The sequence below is a fragment of the Apostichopus japonicus genome, chromosome 23 (assembly GCF_037975245.1).
Source record: "Apostichopus japonicus isolate 1M-3 chromosome 23, ASM3797524v1, whole genome shotgun sequence".
Lineage (NCBI taxonomy): Eukaryota > Metazoa > Echinodermata > Holothuroidea > Aspidochirotida > Stichopodidae > Apostichopus > Apostichopus japonicus.
Genome location: NC_092583.1, coordinates 12,542,195 through 12,557,793, shown reverse-complemented (window position 1 = coordinate 12,557,793; position 15,599 = coordinate 12,542,195). Strand labels below are relative to the sequence as shown.

At 35.7% G+C, this 15,599-nt stretch overlaps 1 protein-coding gene across 3 annotated transcripts in view; it reads right to left on the bottom strand.

Annotated features, from left to right (window-relative positions):
• The window catches only part of LOC139964987 (low-density lipoprotein receptor-related protein 2-like), a 66,185-nt gene that overhangs the window by 44,359 nt on the left and 6,227 nt on the right, over nucleotides 1-15,599 (bottom strand). The window contains exon 2 of one of the 3 annotated variants that reach the window (XM_071967111.1): nucleotides 13,185-13,328. The exons of 1 other annotated variant lie outside the window; for it this stretch is intronic. In XM_071967111.1, coding sequence (XP_071823212.1) covers nucleotides 13,185-13,287 — 103 coding nt within the window. In that variant the 5' untranslated portion in view covers nucleotides 13,288-13,328. Of the gene's footprint in view, nucleotides 1-13,184; nucleotides 13,925-15,599 lie in introns of those variants that run through there. One more of the 3 variants, XM_071967110.1, reaches the window with a different exon arrangement.

Here is a 15,599-nt window from a genome sequence, read left to right as displayed (position 1 = left end):
AGACAAGAAATATAGAAAGATCTTGATTGGCAGATAATTTGCGTTGGCCTGAGTAACTGTATCAATATTTGCATTGGACACCACGCCAACCTCCTCCTCGTGACAGTTTCTCGCTTGGATGATCGGCGTCTATGGCACCCATCCGTGTATTAAGTCAAACCCTCAAATCGCAAATTCACAAAAGGATCACACTTAAGGCATATATCATTCCTAATGTAGGGTATTGTTCTGTATACACACCCTATAGACTCAGAAAACAACTCTTGCATGAAAGACTGATAAAACTAACAGTCTGAGGACGTCATATCATAAACCGCAAGAAGTATTGGCCAATTTTTTTCTTTCCATTTCTAAATTTTTGTCATGTTATAAAAGACAAAAAGGAACAATATAGAATACACTGCATTTATACCACACAGTGTTTAATTTGCAAACAACCGATAATATCTTTTCACCAAATCCCCAGGGAGTACTTGTGGTTTTCCCTTTTGTGTATGAGAAAATAAAATTCCTTTTTAAAGTGGTCATCATCTATTTATAGCATTCCCAAAACTGAAGAGTTTTTTACTTCAAATTTCTTTAAAAAAATTCATAATTTTGAATACTTTGCAAAATTCTATGTTGTTTGATTCTTTTTCAACTTCAGTATTGATTTCCAGTTTTTGGTTTGCTGGGAAAAATATGCTTGTACTTGTCATCTTATTAAAAGATATCTTTATAAGGATCTACTGAAAAAATAATTTCTGTAGAGTTATGCCTTATTATGAGCGTTGTATTATCGTTTCCTTCCCCAGTTCTGTTTTACCCCTATGTGTTTTTTTCTCTATGTGTACTTGATGTTTTATTTTCTCTATGTATAATTTAATTTTCTCGTTTTACTTTGTAAGAGACCAGAATCAAAGAGTTATCTTAATTTTGGTCCCGCTGCCTCATTGATATAACTATGTATGAACAAATGTATATGATCGTGATTTAATGGCAGAAATGAACGAAACGAAAAATACTTTCCTATAGAGATTCTGTACCTGTAAATTATTCAGTTATTGTTATGTTATTAAATTATTATAGCCCCCCCCCAAAAAAAAAAATAATGAGAGAAAAATGCTTTAAAAGTGTTTGTAAACTGTGAAGCTAGGTCTTCATAATATTATAAATTTGACTTGAATAACAAACTACCTTATCCAATCGGTAACCCCAAAATAACCCCAATTTTGCCCTCTTCTGACATGTCCATGACAATGGACTAGTTGGTGGAAATAATACCGGCCGAAATAAAAAAAATCCCCAAGATACAGTATTACATCATCAGCTTAACAATAAACAAAATGAAAATGACAAATATTTGTAATCTGGGCAACGGTTATACCAACAGAAGTTAAGCAATTCATGGTATTGTCAAGAAAACTTCTATTGAAAAGTGTCCATCCAAGGGGTCAAGTTAGGTTGCCTCCTTGTATTTGTAGTGCTTTGTTGCGAGCGGTTGACATATTGATGACACCTCTTTTTTGTTATGGTATTGTGCTTTATAGGTATTGTTCTTAACAGGATGTTCCTGATATCATCCATCTCACAGCTATAGTTCCTGAAACTATGAAAATTACAGTATTCAAGAGATCCATAATAGCACTTTGCCAATTTTGCATGGAAATTTGCCAGATCTATTAAATTACTCACTAAAGATTTCAAAAATCAATGCAACAAAGCTACCTTTTCATGGAAATAAACTCACGAAAACAAATTTATTTTTGTATGAAACAATGGAACATTTTTAAACTGTACTAAACTACATATACTATCATAAGGAAGCAGATTTGTGTAAAAACAGTACAATAAATGGTAACAATTTGCATTATTCAAGGACTTTTCCCAGCCTTTCTAGGCCAAGGAAACTTGTGTACTCTCCTTTCAAGTATTTAAAGCTATTAGAAGTCCTACGATAGAAAGTTTAAAAGCTCTCAGAAAATGATTTAGCCTCGGTTATAAAGCTTTTGTATAATCTGTAATACACCTTCTTGAAAGAAGGGGAGTATCTTAACCTCCACTGGATAGTACGAATTGCAAACGAAAAACAACAAGAGAAAGAGGTATTTTGTAAGGATTTTCCTTTCTACTTTCTGTGGATATTAAGGATTAACCTTCTAGGATTTACAGTAGGTTTTTGATGACAAGGTTGAGATCGAAGGCTATGAACACGTAGTTAGTTTTTCCCTGTCATGCATGGCATGGCATGCCGATTAGGTCCCACAGATTGTAGTTTGAAAAGAAAGAGAATGAATTTGTTGATACGTTCAACGTGACGGCTTTCTACAAAGTATGGCTTGTGAAGGTCTTGAGGTCTTATGCTTGGCCATGATGTCCCCCCCCCATTTATTATACAGAGTTTAGTAAATGCTGCAGTTTGTGTTAAATTTGTTATGAATTTACTAATATTAGCAATAATCATACTCTACCTTTGAAATGGTAAATGTCCACCAAAATTGGTCAGGATTTGGTAAGAGAATTGTCAACAAATCTAAACAGTGGTGGCACAAGGGGTGGTGGTTGGGAGATGGCCCCCTCCCCACCATCACCAGTCATAAAACAAACCCTTCTCATTTTGGGGGATTTGTTCAAAATTTTGCATTAAAACCTCATTATGGACCTCATTTATAGTCTAAATATGCATCAAAGTCCAACCATGTGATGTCTAAACTTTCAGTTCTTTTTATTTGTGGAGGAGCCCCAGCCCCCCCCCCCCACCTTCCCACATGGGAGTCAAATCCACAGGCACACCATTGGTCGTATTTTTGATCCACCTACAGCCCTTCCGTAAGTCCATAAAAGTTCATTATACCTTGGAATTTGGCACCTCTCCTACCTTTAGAATCATATGCACATCACTGAATCATTTAAAACATAGCTCTCTCAATGTACTGTCATTACATTAATAGTCATGTGGGGTAAAACATTCTCTGTATGCAGTTACACCATTAACGATCCAGTATTAATATGACAAGTAGTACCTAGAACCAAGGTAAACATAAAAACGGGGCCCATGTATAAACATGCAGTTTGACAATTTAAGCAAGGCCCACATTAAGTTCATTTAAAAAAATGCATCAGTTACATCTAGGGCCAATTTATTGTGCGAGCATTTCCATCCATAAATACAGCATTAAACTAGAAAATAACACTGCAGTCGTGCTTACACTCGAACAGTGTGAGACCTGTATCAACGAAATTATAAAATCTTTTTGGAGAAATTTTCACCCCTAGTAAAAAAGAAAAAAAGAATTAAAGACTTCAACAAGTTTAACAGCAATCAAAGTTGCCTTGCAAACATTTACATGCCAATACTTTAGCATCCAATATGTTGACAAGGTACTGAATTATGTGTACCACTCAGTGAAAGCACTTCACTGAACACTTTTTTACCAAGGCCTAAAAAGTATGACATATTCAAAACTACAAAGCACATAATTCTAAAACCAGTCAATCTCTGTGTCAGTCGGTGATGAGCTTCTACATCGAAACAGCTGCATGGTCGACACCTGTAATGCTTTAGCTTAACTTGAAAATCAATACTTCCAAAAGATATTGACAGCAATAAATCTCGGAAGAATAGGAATTGTCAGACTGAAAATGAATCGATTGTTTTTAAATATCAAAATTGTAAATTATGTAATTAGGAGTGTTAGCTCAGTGGTTAACGCCGGTGCCTTCCAATCGTAAGGTCCCCAGTTCGAGTCACTCCAAGATTAATGTATGTCATCCAGTTACAGAGTATATGTCATTTAGCCTCTGTCAAAGAAGTTCCTGCTAGGAACGAAACGTCAGGGCAACTTACTTTTACACAGTTACAGAGTTGTTGGAAATTGACAATTCATAATCATGGATGTTAAATATGAATCTAAGAGACTGACCTCGGTCAGCTTGTGGCTTTGATAAGACAATGAGTCTTCTTCGCCAGTTCCTGCTAGCCAGGAGGATCAAAAATACATACATACTGTACACACTGTATAGTAATACCAATAACAACAAAAAAACTTGAAAAAAAAAAACCTTTCTGCCTTCAAAAGTTTTAATGGCTCGAATAGGATAAATTACTAATGATTCAGCAAAATTATCAAAAGAATTTTTTGTTTTTGGTGAACTTTAAATTTTAAAGCAATTGAATATTGTCACCTTTCCCTGAACCAACAACAATTAATGGTTAGAAACAAACTTCAACCATTTCGAGAATACTATTGAAAACTTTTTATCTTTTGCCAAGATCAGCTTCAACATGGCTGACTTTCATTTGACATGTTAGTTGTACTACCAATGCATAAAGGTATTTGCAGAAAATATTTACAGTACCACACTGATTCTGGGTAAAACTTTATATTTTATAGACGAGCAAAACTTACTAATAGTCTTGTCTAGATCTATTTAACTACTACTTATAGTTCCCAAGTTCAGTTTAATAACGACTCATCGTTTTGTTAAAACCAATGTAATATGAACTACAGTAGTAGTAGAAGTATAGGTTTAATATTACATTGTCACTGATCTGGAGGACATTGTTTCGATTCATCCAATGTTGATTGGCCGAGAAAGAGAGACATGAATTTACATATTCAGTAATTGAAGTCTACATGACGTACTGAGACAAAAGCAGTGATTCGTGCAAAACCACAAATACCACAACCTGATAGGGTCATTTGTATAGTATGTACAGAATTCAAAAACACATTCCTCAAGATCAAAAGTTAAAGTAAAACCTTTTGTTATAACTAATACAAAATGATTAATCATTCGTAAGAGATGTATTTTTGATCACGGAACGATGACGAAGTAACAATGGAAACAGAGATTCTGCAATATTTGTATATGTACAGAATTTAAAAACTCATACCACGAGATCAAAAGTTAAAGTGAAACCTTTTGTTATAAGTATTACAATTTATGATTAATCATTTGTATGAGATTTATTTTTGATCACGGAACAATGACAAAGCTACAATGGAGTCAGAGATGCTGCAATATTCGACAAACAAAGAATGGCCACAATATATTTATAGAACACTATATTAAGTTTAACCGCTATTTGCAGTAGGTATGGAACTTACCATGATTGCACAAAAGATCAATTACGTAAAGAAAATACGTCAATGCTATAATAAAGTCTTAAATAATGCATTGGATTTTTCACAACAGAACCTTCGTTTCACTGTGGTGCATGACGCACAAAGTGGCAAATTTTTTCAAATTTAAAATTCTTCTTTCCTCCTTTCACAAATACTTTTTAATGAAGTGATAATGAAACTCAAAAAGTATTTGTGAAAGTAGAAAAGAATTTGAAATTTTGAAATTTACCACAAACTTTTTGTTTGTCATGCAACACCGTGAAACAAAGGATAAACTTGATTAATTATAGCAGTTAAACCTAGCTTGTCACTTAACCCCATCAAAATTGGATACCCATGACACCGTGGCGATACACTCTAAACTGGAAAGGGTTGCAAATCGATAAAAAAAATTTTTTTAAAGTATTAAAACGGAAAGGTAAACATCACAGTTAATATGTGGGAAATACATGACAAATTGTCTTTATTGGGATTATAAGTCATAATTTTTAACTCTCTGATTAGGAGAAAACGACATGACCGTGTTTAAGCACATACTGTATATAGATCTCCTTAATTAGTTTGTGGGGTAGCAGTGAATATATCGTATATGCCAGGGAGGCACTTTTTTTTACGACGATAAGCAGCCATGTTGGAGAAGCCAATTTGGCTTATTATACTAACACTTCTTATTGGGTCGAAAGCCAATTTACAGTTTTAGCTTTCATTTTGGAATGTTATAACTTTTTTAAGACCCATTTCAGATCAGGAAACTGTGGATTTCCCTTGGACGAAACAACCCACCTTACTTCGGCAGGCCAGGGATTGGACCTTATGTATTATACATGCCAGTTGGCTTCAAGTACTACCGCAGAGACACACCCCCTCATTTTTATAAATTAATATGTCAAATATGATAAAGTTATTGGTAAAACCATGGATATGATGTTTACATGTATAATGATCATATGACATTGGTGGAATGAATTAAATTAAACTTGAAGGCTTACAGTCGTGTTCATGGCCAAGGGCAAGGCCAAGGCCTTCTCAAACAACTTTTACAAACACTTAACAAAACCTGGTGAATGGTAGCTTGTAACACCTACACACCAAAGTTGTGCACAATTCAAACAGTACCTCCTTGAGCACTATGGGTGCGCCACATCTACGTGTCTCCTTAGGGACTTCCCATATATGATGCAGCTCACACAATTATAATTACACATTTACACACCTGGTCTGAGGATGGGAAATGTATGTAGAATTGGAGTTTAAAGTACATTGCCCAAGAACATGCCTTGCCAAGCCAAGAACCTGCACAATCCTTAGATCAAATGTGCCTTGCCTTGATCACAAATTGTGTTCTTGACACAACTGTCCTGTCAGACACAATTTTCAGAAACTACTGAAATTGAGCAAGTGTAACACAACACGTGTACATATATGTATAAACCGTATAAAGATTTTGGGGGAATTTTTATTGTTTGACTTATTGATTTCATATAGTTTGTTTAATTCCTATGATACAGCTGTTGGTAAATTTGCCAACCACTCATTATGCTTAAAAAAAAAATCAAACCTTAATTATAGATTTGTAACCTGTACTGTATACTCTCCACTCATGATACTGGTATTACATTCAGTATTTAACAACCTAGGGTGTCTTTTTTGTTGTTGTGGGCATTTCATTTGATTCTTCTCAAATGCCTAGCAACTAAATTTAACCTTTGACAAATTACTCTTCAAAACTTTTGTCAAGTATACATATACTGTATAAATAAACAAATATATATATATAGATATATACAGCTTTTAACAAAATAACTTGGTTGCCATGCAGATATCAGGTTCTATGACGTTCGTTACATGAGTCACCCATTCTCCACCTTTCAATAGTCCCCGGGTGCATAGGGCGGTTAACTAGTTGGTACCTTGACGTCACACTTGAATGCCACCGATTATAGGTGTCCATCAAAAACGACGTCAATTTACATTGCGTGGTCACGAACTAGGAGGAATTCGTTTGGAAAGATTTAAAACAAATCTGTCCAATTCTGTTGCAAACTTGGATTCAACTCAACTTTGAGTCAAAGATTTTTTGGAAAAAAAAAATATTTGTTTGAATTACAAAAGAGATCCTAAACAATAATAACTTTATAATAAACTCGGTTGTAAAACTGAGCCACAAAGTTTGAAGAGTCATCATGTCACATCATCTGTGCAACAAATGACCACAATTTAAATCCTGAATAATTATTTAATTATCAATTATGATCTTTGTATCATAAAGACATCTTTTTACAATAATGGTTCTGTTTTGTCACTCAAGGTTAATTTTATACACTATTTTTGAGTTCAGTCTGTGACATAGCAAATTCTAGTTTTTCCAATACATACTGTAAACATCGAATCAGCAAATTTTATGAGAACTCAGTGAGTTCTCGTAACCGGATTTTTACTGAACCCTTTTACCTTCCCTCAATGAATAAACTTTCCACCAAAAGGATTTTATTAGTATGGTAAATTCTTTACACATAAATTGGTTTCCCAAGATCCACTCATTAGATTTTAACAGGCATTAATAATCTTAAATTTTTATTTGGTATCAAATTTTCTCTCTTCCTGCCCTGTCATTCAACAAAGTCACCACTGAGCCTGAAGAAACGACTCTTCATAATTTTAACACAAAATGAAATGAATAATGAATATTGTTGTCATATCTGTGGCGGTTTACGAGATACATGCGCCACTAAGATGCAACCAGTGTTGCCGACCAATCAAAGTTTGAACTGTTTCAATGCTGTGTGATATAGTACAACCTGTTGCATCTGACATTTCAGTATGAACAAAAAAAAATCAATACATTAGGTTTTTTATTATGAAAATTTTTTGTTTTACTATCACTAGACTTGGTACAGTATATGCATGCTGAAAGTGTTTTTAGTGTGTGTTTCGATGTCAGTGTCACAGACAGACTGCATACATGTGTATGCAACGGTTCAATGCTACATTTGCAAAGTTAACAATGTTCAAAAATCTCAGCTGTTAGGCCTACCGGGGGAAGGGGGAGGGACTTAATTGTCTGCTTCCCTTGGTCCAAGAGCACCTTGACCAATAAATAAACTGAAATTTGGATACTGCCTTAATTTTGTTCAAATTGTGTGTGAGTGATGTGTAACACTACAGATGAGTGATAGGAACCTACTGTATGTACAACTGTATTGTATACACAATGTGGTCAACAAGATACTTGTGGGTCACACAGTACATAAGCAATTAATCTGCACAATTAAGTAGGGAAAACTAGTACTGAATGTAACTGAAACTCAAGTGTATAAATTGAAGATTTCCTCACATAATTAAACATGACCCCTTCTTATCAACCTGAAATGTTCCAACTGCAATTAAACACCACAGGTAATTGCAGTAATAAGTAACCGGTTCCTCAGCTCCCTCTCCACCACCCCTCCCTCCCCCTCCCTCCCTCCCTCCTCCCTCCAGTGTCATCCTCAAAATGAGAAATGTAAAGATCAGAAATATTCAAAGTAGATTCTTGTTTAATTTAATGGAATTGAAAAAGTACTCAGGAATTGATAAACTATAGCTCTGGTTGAACAGAGTTCAAATCAGAAGGCAGTTAATTTTGGCACTTAGTTCCTTCTTACTTTTTTCTACCTTTTTTTTTTTTTTTTGTATCATGTTTTTTTTTGTTGTTGCTAGAGTTTGACTAGAATCCAATTAACTGAATATATTTTGCCATTTCATGGAAACCACGAGAGAACATTGTCAATAAACGATAGCATCACTGTGTGTGTAAGATTTGGCTGGTTTGCTGTGCTGCAGAGCGCTACACAATAGGCTAGGGCTTGTGCCTCTCTGTACCGACCCATTGTATGCAAAACAGCTTAGAAATGGTCCAGTGCTTTCCAAGATAACAGATGGATGACTCAGCAGCCAATTTACCTGAAAACTTGGAAAGCAAAAAAAGTTTTAAAAAAAACAACCTTTTCGTATAGTTCTCCATACGACGGTATTGCATCCATTACATTTTCTTTGTACATATTCAGCTACCGGTATTGGGTCTCTTTTGTTTTCCATTATAACATTTTAATTAAACCAATTACAGTAACTCTATGACAGTGCCAAATTTTGGAAACTCGTCCTGTTCAATTCGATAACAATGCATCTCCCATGCCGTTTAGGTGACTAACAATGTATGGAACACTATAACAGGTTAGATTCGGGTAATATCTTTAGTATTTCCAAAGGGGTTTATGGGAAGCCAAGAAAAGCTCATTTAACACCATATCCATGCGACCATGGTGTTGCACCACCCCCCTCCCCCAATGCCTGCTTCTTTGAACCCCTACTTAGCGTCCCGTGTTCTGACACACAAGACATTCTCACATACTGAACCCACCACCCACTCATCATTGTCACTGCAGGGCAGCTTTGGTGAATGAAGTCGTTTTGAAACCATCAACCATTGAAGGAACAGAACCAGTTTCCAATTTGCAAACCAGAAAAATGACACCTCCACTCATCAACAAGGCAAAACAATCTGGTTCTTAGTGAGGTTATAAACAACAGGGAACCTACTGTCCAGTATTGGTTGAGGGTGGACACTCTCCTTGACAGTAAATCCACCTCAAATATTTAACAATGGTTGATGTTTTGATCAACCTCTTATTTAGTCCATGAAAATTAGACAAGCTTTAGGCAAAGATATCTCATAATTCATCGGTGGAGGTACAGTAGGTAATCAATGTTACTATTGCGCTAATTAGCATATTATGGTTGAATATGTAAAGGGACAGCTCATGCCAATGCATTGACAGGTTTATTCACTTTATAATTTGTCAAACTTAACCATGAAGATTGTTTAAATGCAACGATTATCATTAAACAACAACAAAAATGAGTACAAAGGCACTTGTTATAACGGTCACGGAAAACAAAGGAATCTTTACAAAATACACTCAACTACATCATCTGACCTTGGCCAAATGGATTCACTAGAAAATTGTCGAAATATTTCTACCTTTTCGCAAACAATCCAACAAGTGAAAAATTTGACACTGGTTCTCCATCTTTCAAGGGTAAAGTATAGGTTGGTTTGATAAACAAAACAGGGGCTAATTTACTGTACATGGTGTCAGAGCAACTCTATTGCTTTCAGTTCAGGGTTAGTATAAATATAAATTAACAATTAGGAGATAATACACTGTGTCAAATGTACAGTCAAATGTTAGGCCCAGTCAGGTTTATCTTTCTCTACTCTTAATTGTTACCTACTTTCATTGTTATTTGTTATTTTTTGGTCGCTAGCTTGATAAACTACTATTGTTTTTCTAGTGTCCTGTTTAGACTATACCACTTTGTTCTATTGTTCTTATTTATAGACGAAATAAAAAATGAAATGAAAAAAATGAATGAAAATGTTCCAGACTATGGCCTCCGAAAGATTTTCATGTAGGTGAATATCTAGTAGGACCAACTATTCCATCCACATTTTTTCTCACAATCTTACGGTCTAAGCTACAAATGACCTGGCCAAGTTAATACATGCACCATACATACATACATGCATACATACACCCACACCTACATACATTATGTTTAGGAGACATTTCACTGTGTCAAACTTCACACTTTGTGCTTTGGTTGAATACATGTGCAGATAGTAGGGATACCCAGTACCTGGTACCACAATGTGTGAAAATTCACACTATTTGCAAAATATACTGTAAGTTGCTCTGTATACCTATGGTGTTGTCAAAAAGGCTGCATTGCATGTCAAAAAATGACAACATTGGTGAGAATGTACCATACAGAATGCCATACAATAGTGAAAGGTTCAAACACATTGAACTGTACTCAGCATTTACTCAGCCTTCCTACATGTGCATTCCGTCATTTAATGGCGGAAGGCCGTAGGAAGGTCGTAATTCCACTGTAGGCGTTTGCCAATCCAATCAAACTAAAATATGATCTTCCTGATCCTGCTGTATAACATTTTTTTTTTTTACCATTCAAACCTTATGACTTTTATACTTTAATTTCCTTTTCGTATATAGGCCCAGGTTCGAATCCTGGTGGAGGCCGAAAGTTTTTTTTCACTGTAGGTGTTTGTCACCTGTATTGAACAATACTAGTTATGCCTGGTGACATATTTGCCTTACAGTACTCTAGAGATGAAAAATGATGCTAACCAACTCAAAATCCTTTGTGATTCCTAAAGCCGGATCTCGAATGACATACTTTGAACAGACTTTGTTAATGAATTGGAGGTAAATGACAAAGGCAAATGAATATATATAATTATCCCGCTACCACAATCATTCTTTAAAAGTGTGACATATATAATTATCAGCCTGACTGCATGCCTTTAAGGTTACAATAGCTAGGCTTAGACACCCTCTCTCCCTCTCTCCCTGTCTTTCAATTTAACAATATATCAGCAGCATTGTATAGAAGCCACAAGTATATTTACAGGACAAAGTCAAGAAACTGTACATATAGATTAGATCACCACTAAACCTCAACAAATAAACAAGTTGACAACTGAATGGGTTTTTTTGCTTTCTATCATATTTGTATATTTTAAACTCCATTTAGCTGAGGGTATGAGACTCAGTGAATGTGACTTGTATCTATAATTAAGGTTCTCATTGAGAAAGGGTAAAAAATATGCACAAAACAACAACGGAAAAGAATAGAAATGGGAGAGAAAAAAAGTATAAAATGCAATACAAGTGATATGAATAAAACATTATGTATCCAAATTACAAAAAAGAATGTGAGCAAAATATCAACCCACAAACCAAAACTGTAGCTCTATGAAAAGAACGCTTTTAATTAATGCTCAGTTCATCTCGATTAGCCGCAAAGTAATGGCAGAATATTAAGTAGAAATGTTCTGTTTACTGGGGTACAAAAAGCCGGCTAATTCAGTAACACAAGAGTTCCTTTGGGGTAACACGGCCACACTTTTCCTACAAGAAATAAAAATGAAAAAGGCATTGGACCCCCCCCCATCCTCTTCCCACCCTTCAAGGCACCTAAACAGTGACAAACCTGTAAAAGACACAGAAGAGGGAAAAGGTAAGAAAAGAATTGTTTAAAATCAATTTCCTACCTCCATTCACTAGTATTGTACTTCTCCAGTTTATATTATCAAAAAGAGGGTGGATTTATAGCAATTGTATTTCAGTTGCTTTAAGACCAGTGTCTTCCAAAAGAGAATCTACTTTGATAATACAAGGGCCAATTTGACATCCCCCTCCCCTCCCCCCTCCCCGGCCCCACTATCAGTCCTTCGACGATTTGTGAACAGTGATACATAAATTAGATTGCTTATTTGCATTATTGCGCCAATTGTTCATGCTAGATAGGTTGTCACGTCGTCTCCTACGACCTGTGGTTTCCTATTGAACCTTAAATAGATCTTATTCTCCCTGTAATTATCCATATAATAATACTTCCATCTAAGATATATTACCCCAACTAGGCACAGCTTTTTACCCCTGTGGTGATCCCTGTATAAGTCTCCCAAAGTCGGTCATCCTTGAGATCCTACACCTGATGCTGCGTGTACTATCATACAGTATCTATACTTTCATTTACGAATATATGCAAACACAACTGATCCTGTATATATCTACCGCACCCTTTCCATCCCACCCCTTCCTGTGACCATTGAAAGTTCTAATGCACCCATATTATCATTTACCAGTATATCCCTTTGGCAAGCCTGAAATTAAAATGTTTTAACACCCTGCAAGAAATCTTTTCTAATGAAACTTGTTTTGCGATGAGAAATATTAAACAAGCGACATCCACTGTTCATGCTCTCTATTGGTGTTTGTCTCTATCTGAAAGTGGAGACTTGACAAAACCATTCCCCACCCCCACCCACCCCCTAAACTATCTTACACATTCAATTTACACCTACACTTTGAAAACTTAATACATACCAACTACAATGTTAAGAACAGTTATTGCCAAAACTATATTATATATAAATATATATTAATTATGCTATCTATAGACTTTTTAATTTCTGAATATCATGATAAAATGAGATGATTCACTCACCTGTGACAAAGTTAGTCACCAACAGAAGCAAAGACACAAAGCACAACATCTTTGCAGCAGGTATACTGTAATGTACTACCATAAAGACCTCAATGAAACTCATTCAAAAAATACTCTTTTCCCCTTTTGTCTGAATATTTCCCACTGCAAAGAGAAAATCAATTAATTTCTTTCACACGTCAAAACATATGTAGCTTTCAAAGTTGACAATCTTTTCCACATCCCTCCATATATATAAACTGCGATCTTCTCAAGTTTTTTAATTGTGTGACTTGATCACCTTCACTCGGAGAAGGACAAAGTGAAACTACCTGGCCAGGCAACAACAATGACTACAACCGGTGCAGTCACAGGGAACGGGCAGTGATCCTCCTCTTACAAAACAGAACACTGGGTGATCAAAAGGAAAGTGTAAACAAATCGGAGGAGTTGAGACCGACCACAACAAAGGGTTCCTGGTAGTGCAGGATAATCTTCGCAAAACATTAAGCTTATGTAACTTCAAAGAGTCCAGAAAAAGTTGAAACAATCTAATAGATTGCTGCTGCTGTGATCCTTACACTTCAGAGCTTGCACGGTTCAATGATTTTGCCTATCTGTCGTAGTACCCTGTTAAGTTTATAGCAGTCGATGCAAAAGCAAACCAGTCTAGTGACGAGGATTCTTCAATTGAAAGTTGAATGGGATTTATATATATGCAAGTCACTGTCGAAATTTGATCAATGTAGTTTTACAGTTACAGGATTTAAGTGTATGATCAACTGGAGTCATGTGGGAGTCACTGGAGTGTGACTCTAGATTAATAGTGATTCAGCATACTGTAGCCCTAATATCTACACTAGAATGACACATCACATATGATTTGACTTCTAACTTTTTTTTACTTTTCTTGGTTTTTGCCTACAGGTGCAGCTTTCAGGCAACTTGAAGCACTTTTTGTTAGTTCAGCCCTTTTTATTCTAATTAAAAGCCCTCTCTGATATCTAGGAATCTGCAGCTTTCAAACAACTTGAAGCACTTTTTGTTAATTCAGCCATTTTTATTCTAATTAAGCCCTCTCTGATATTTACAGTAGGTATAATCTTCAAGAAATAGAACCCGTTGAGCAAAGATTCAAAATTTGCAAAGATGCAAAATATTGAAAAAGAACTGACTCTTCTTTTCTGTTCTTAATGGAACTGAAGTAGGTTTGGGAGGGTGGAAATGACACTGGTTTGGGACTGAGGGTAGAAATGGGATGGGATGGGAGATGTTGTGGAATGGTCAGGGTCACAGCTCCTTGATAACTTTCACAAGCAATTCATGAGGTTTCAGCACCACTGAACTCCCAACCAAACCTGTGTCGCAGTCTCTGTCTGATAGGCATTAATGTATTGCCTGTTACCACAATTTCCTTGCAAATAAAAATGTTTCTCTGTCCTAAATTACTTAGTCTCCTCTATAGATTTGTGCCCTTAAAGTGTGTTGCAACATTAAAGACTTTGGTCCCTTATCCACTGAGTTCTTGCTTTAAAGAGAGTAAATCAATCACCTCCAGCATTATAACTTGGTGTATGACACCTGATACAAGCTTGTCAATACATGAAGTAGAAAAGTCATCACTAGTGGCATATAACATTTCAGTATCATCTTCAGCTCACATTTTTTTTTTACATTTGGCCACCTTCAAACTGCCATGCAAATTGTAAACACTGAACATTTAAAAAACCCAAGTGCTGATACAGCCCATAGATACTGACTTCACATCAATGCTGAAAGCACATCTTAATTATACTTAACACCTACACCACACAATTCCTGGCCCTGCTACTCATAGACCTCAGTGTAGTGAGTCAAGGCTATTGTATGGTTACCCAGGGCCTAATCCATTCATGTATCATCCTAAATGATAGCAAAAAATCAATACGTTATTGACTCGTGACAAAAGGCAGATAGAATACAATGGAAGAAGAAATTCCATTGGTCAGACTTGAATCATTTTAAGAGGCAAACAACAGTCACCTGTATCAGGCCCATTGGTGACCTCACCAGCCTTGTGGCAGATAAAGACCTTAAAGGGCACAATGGCTAGATCTGGTTAAAATGACCCACCAATTGGTTTAAGCATATTTTAACATTTTTGGAGTATATTAGCTAGCTGTTTCCATGGTACATGTATATTCCTAGTTTTTGTGATACATCACTGTTTTAAGATATTCACAGCTAGGGGTGATATAAAACATGGTAGTTTGTCTACAATTAATTTTGGTACCACTATTTTTTGTGCTGTCTTCTTTTGCTCTATTTATAGTCCCATGAAGGACTGGGACTCACACATATCATATCAGGATAGGTTGCAATGAATTCTGCTTAGATTTTTCTTTAATTAATTTGAAAGGGCAAAGTTGTTTATGGACAAAAAAAAAACACACAATA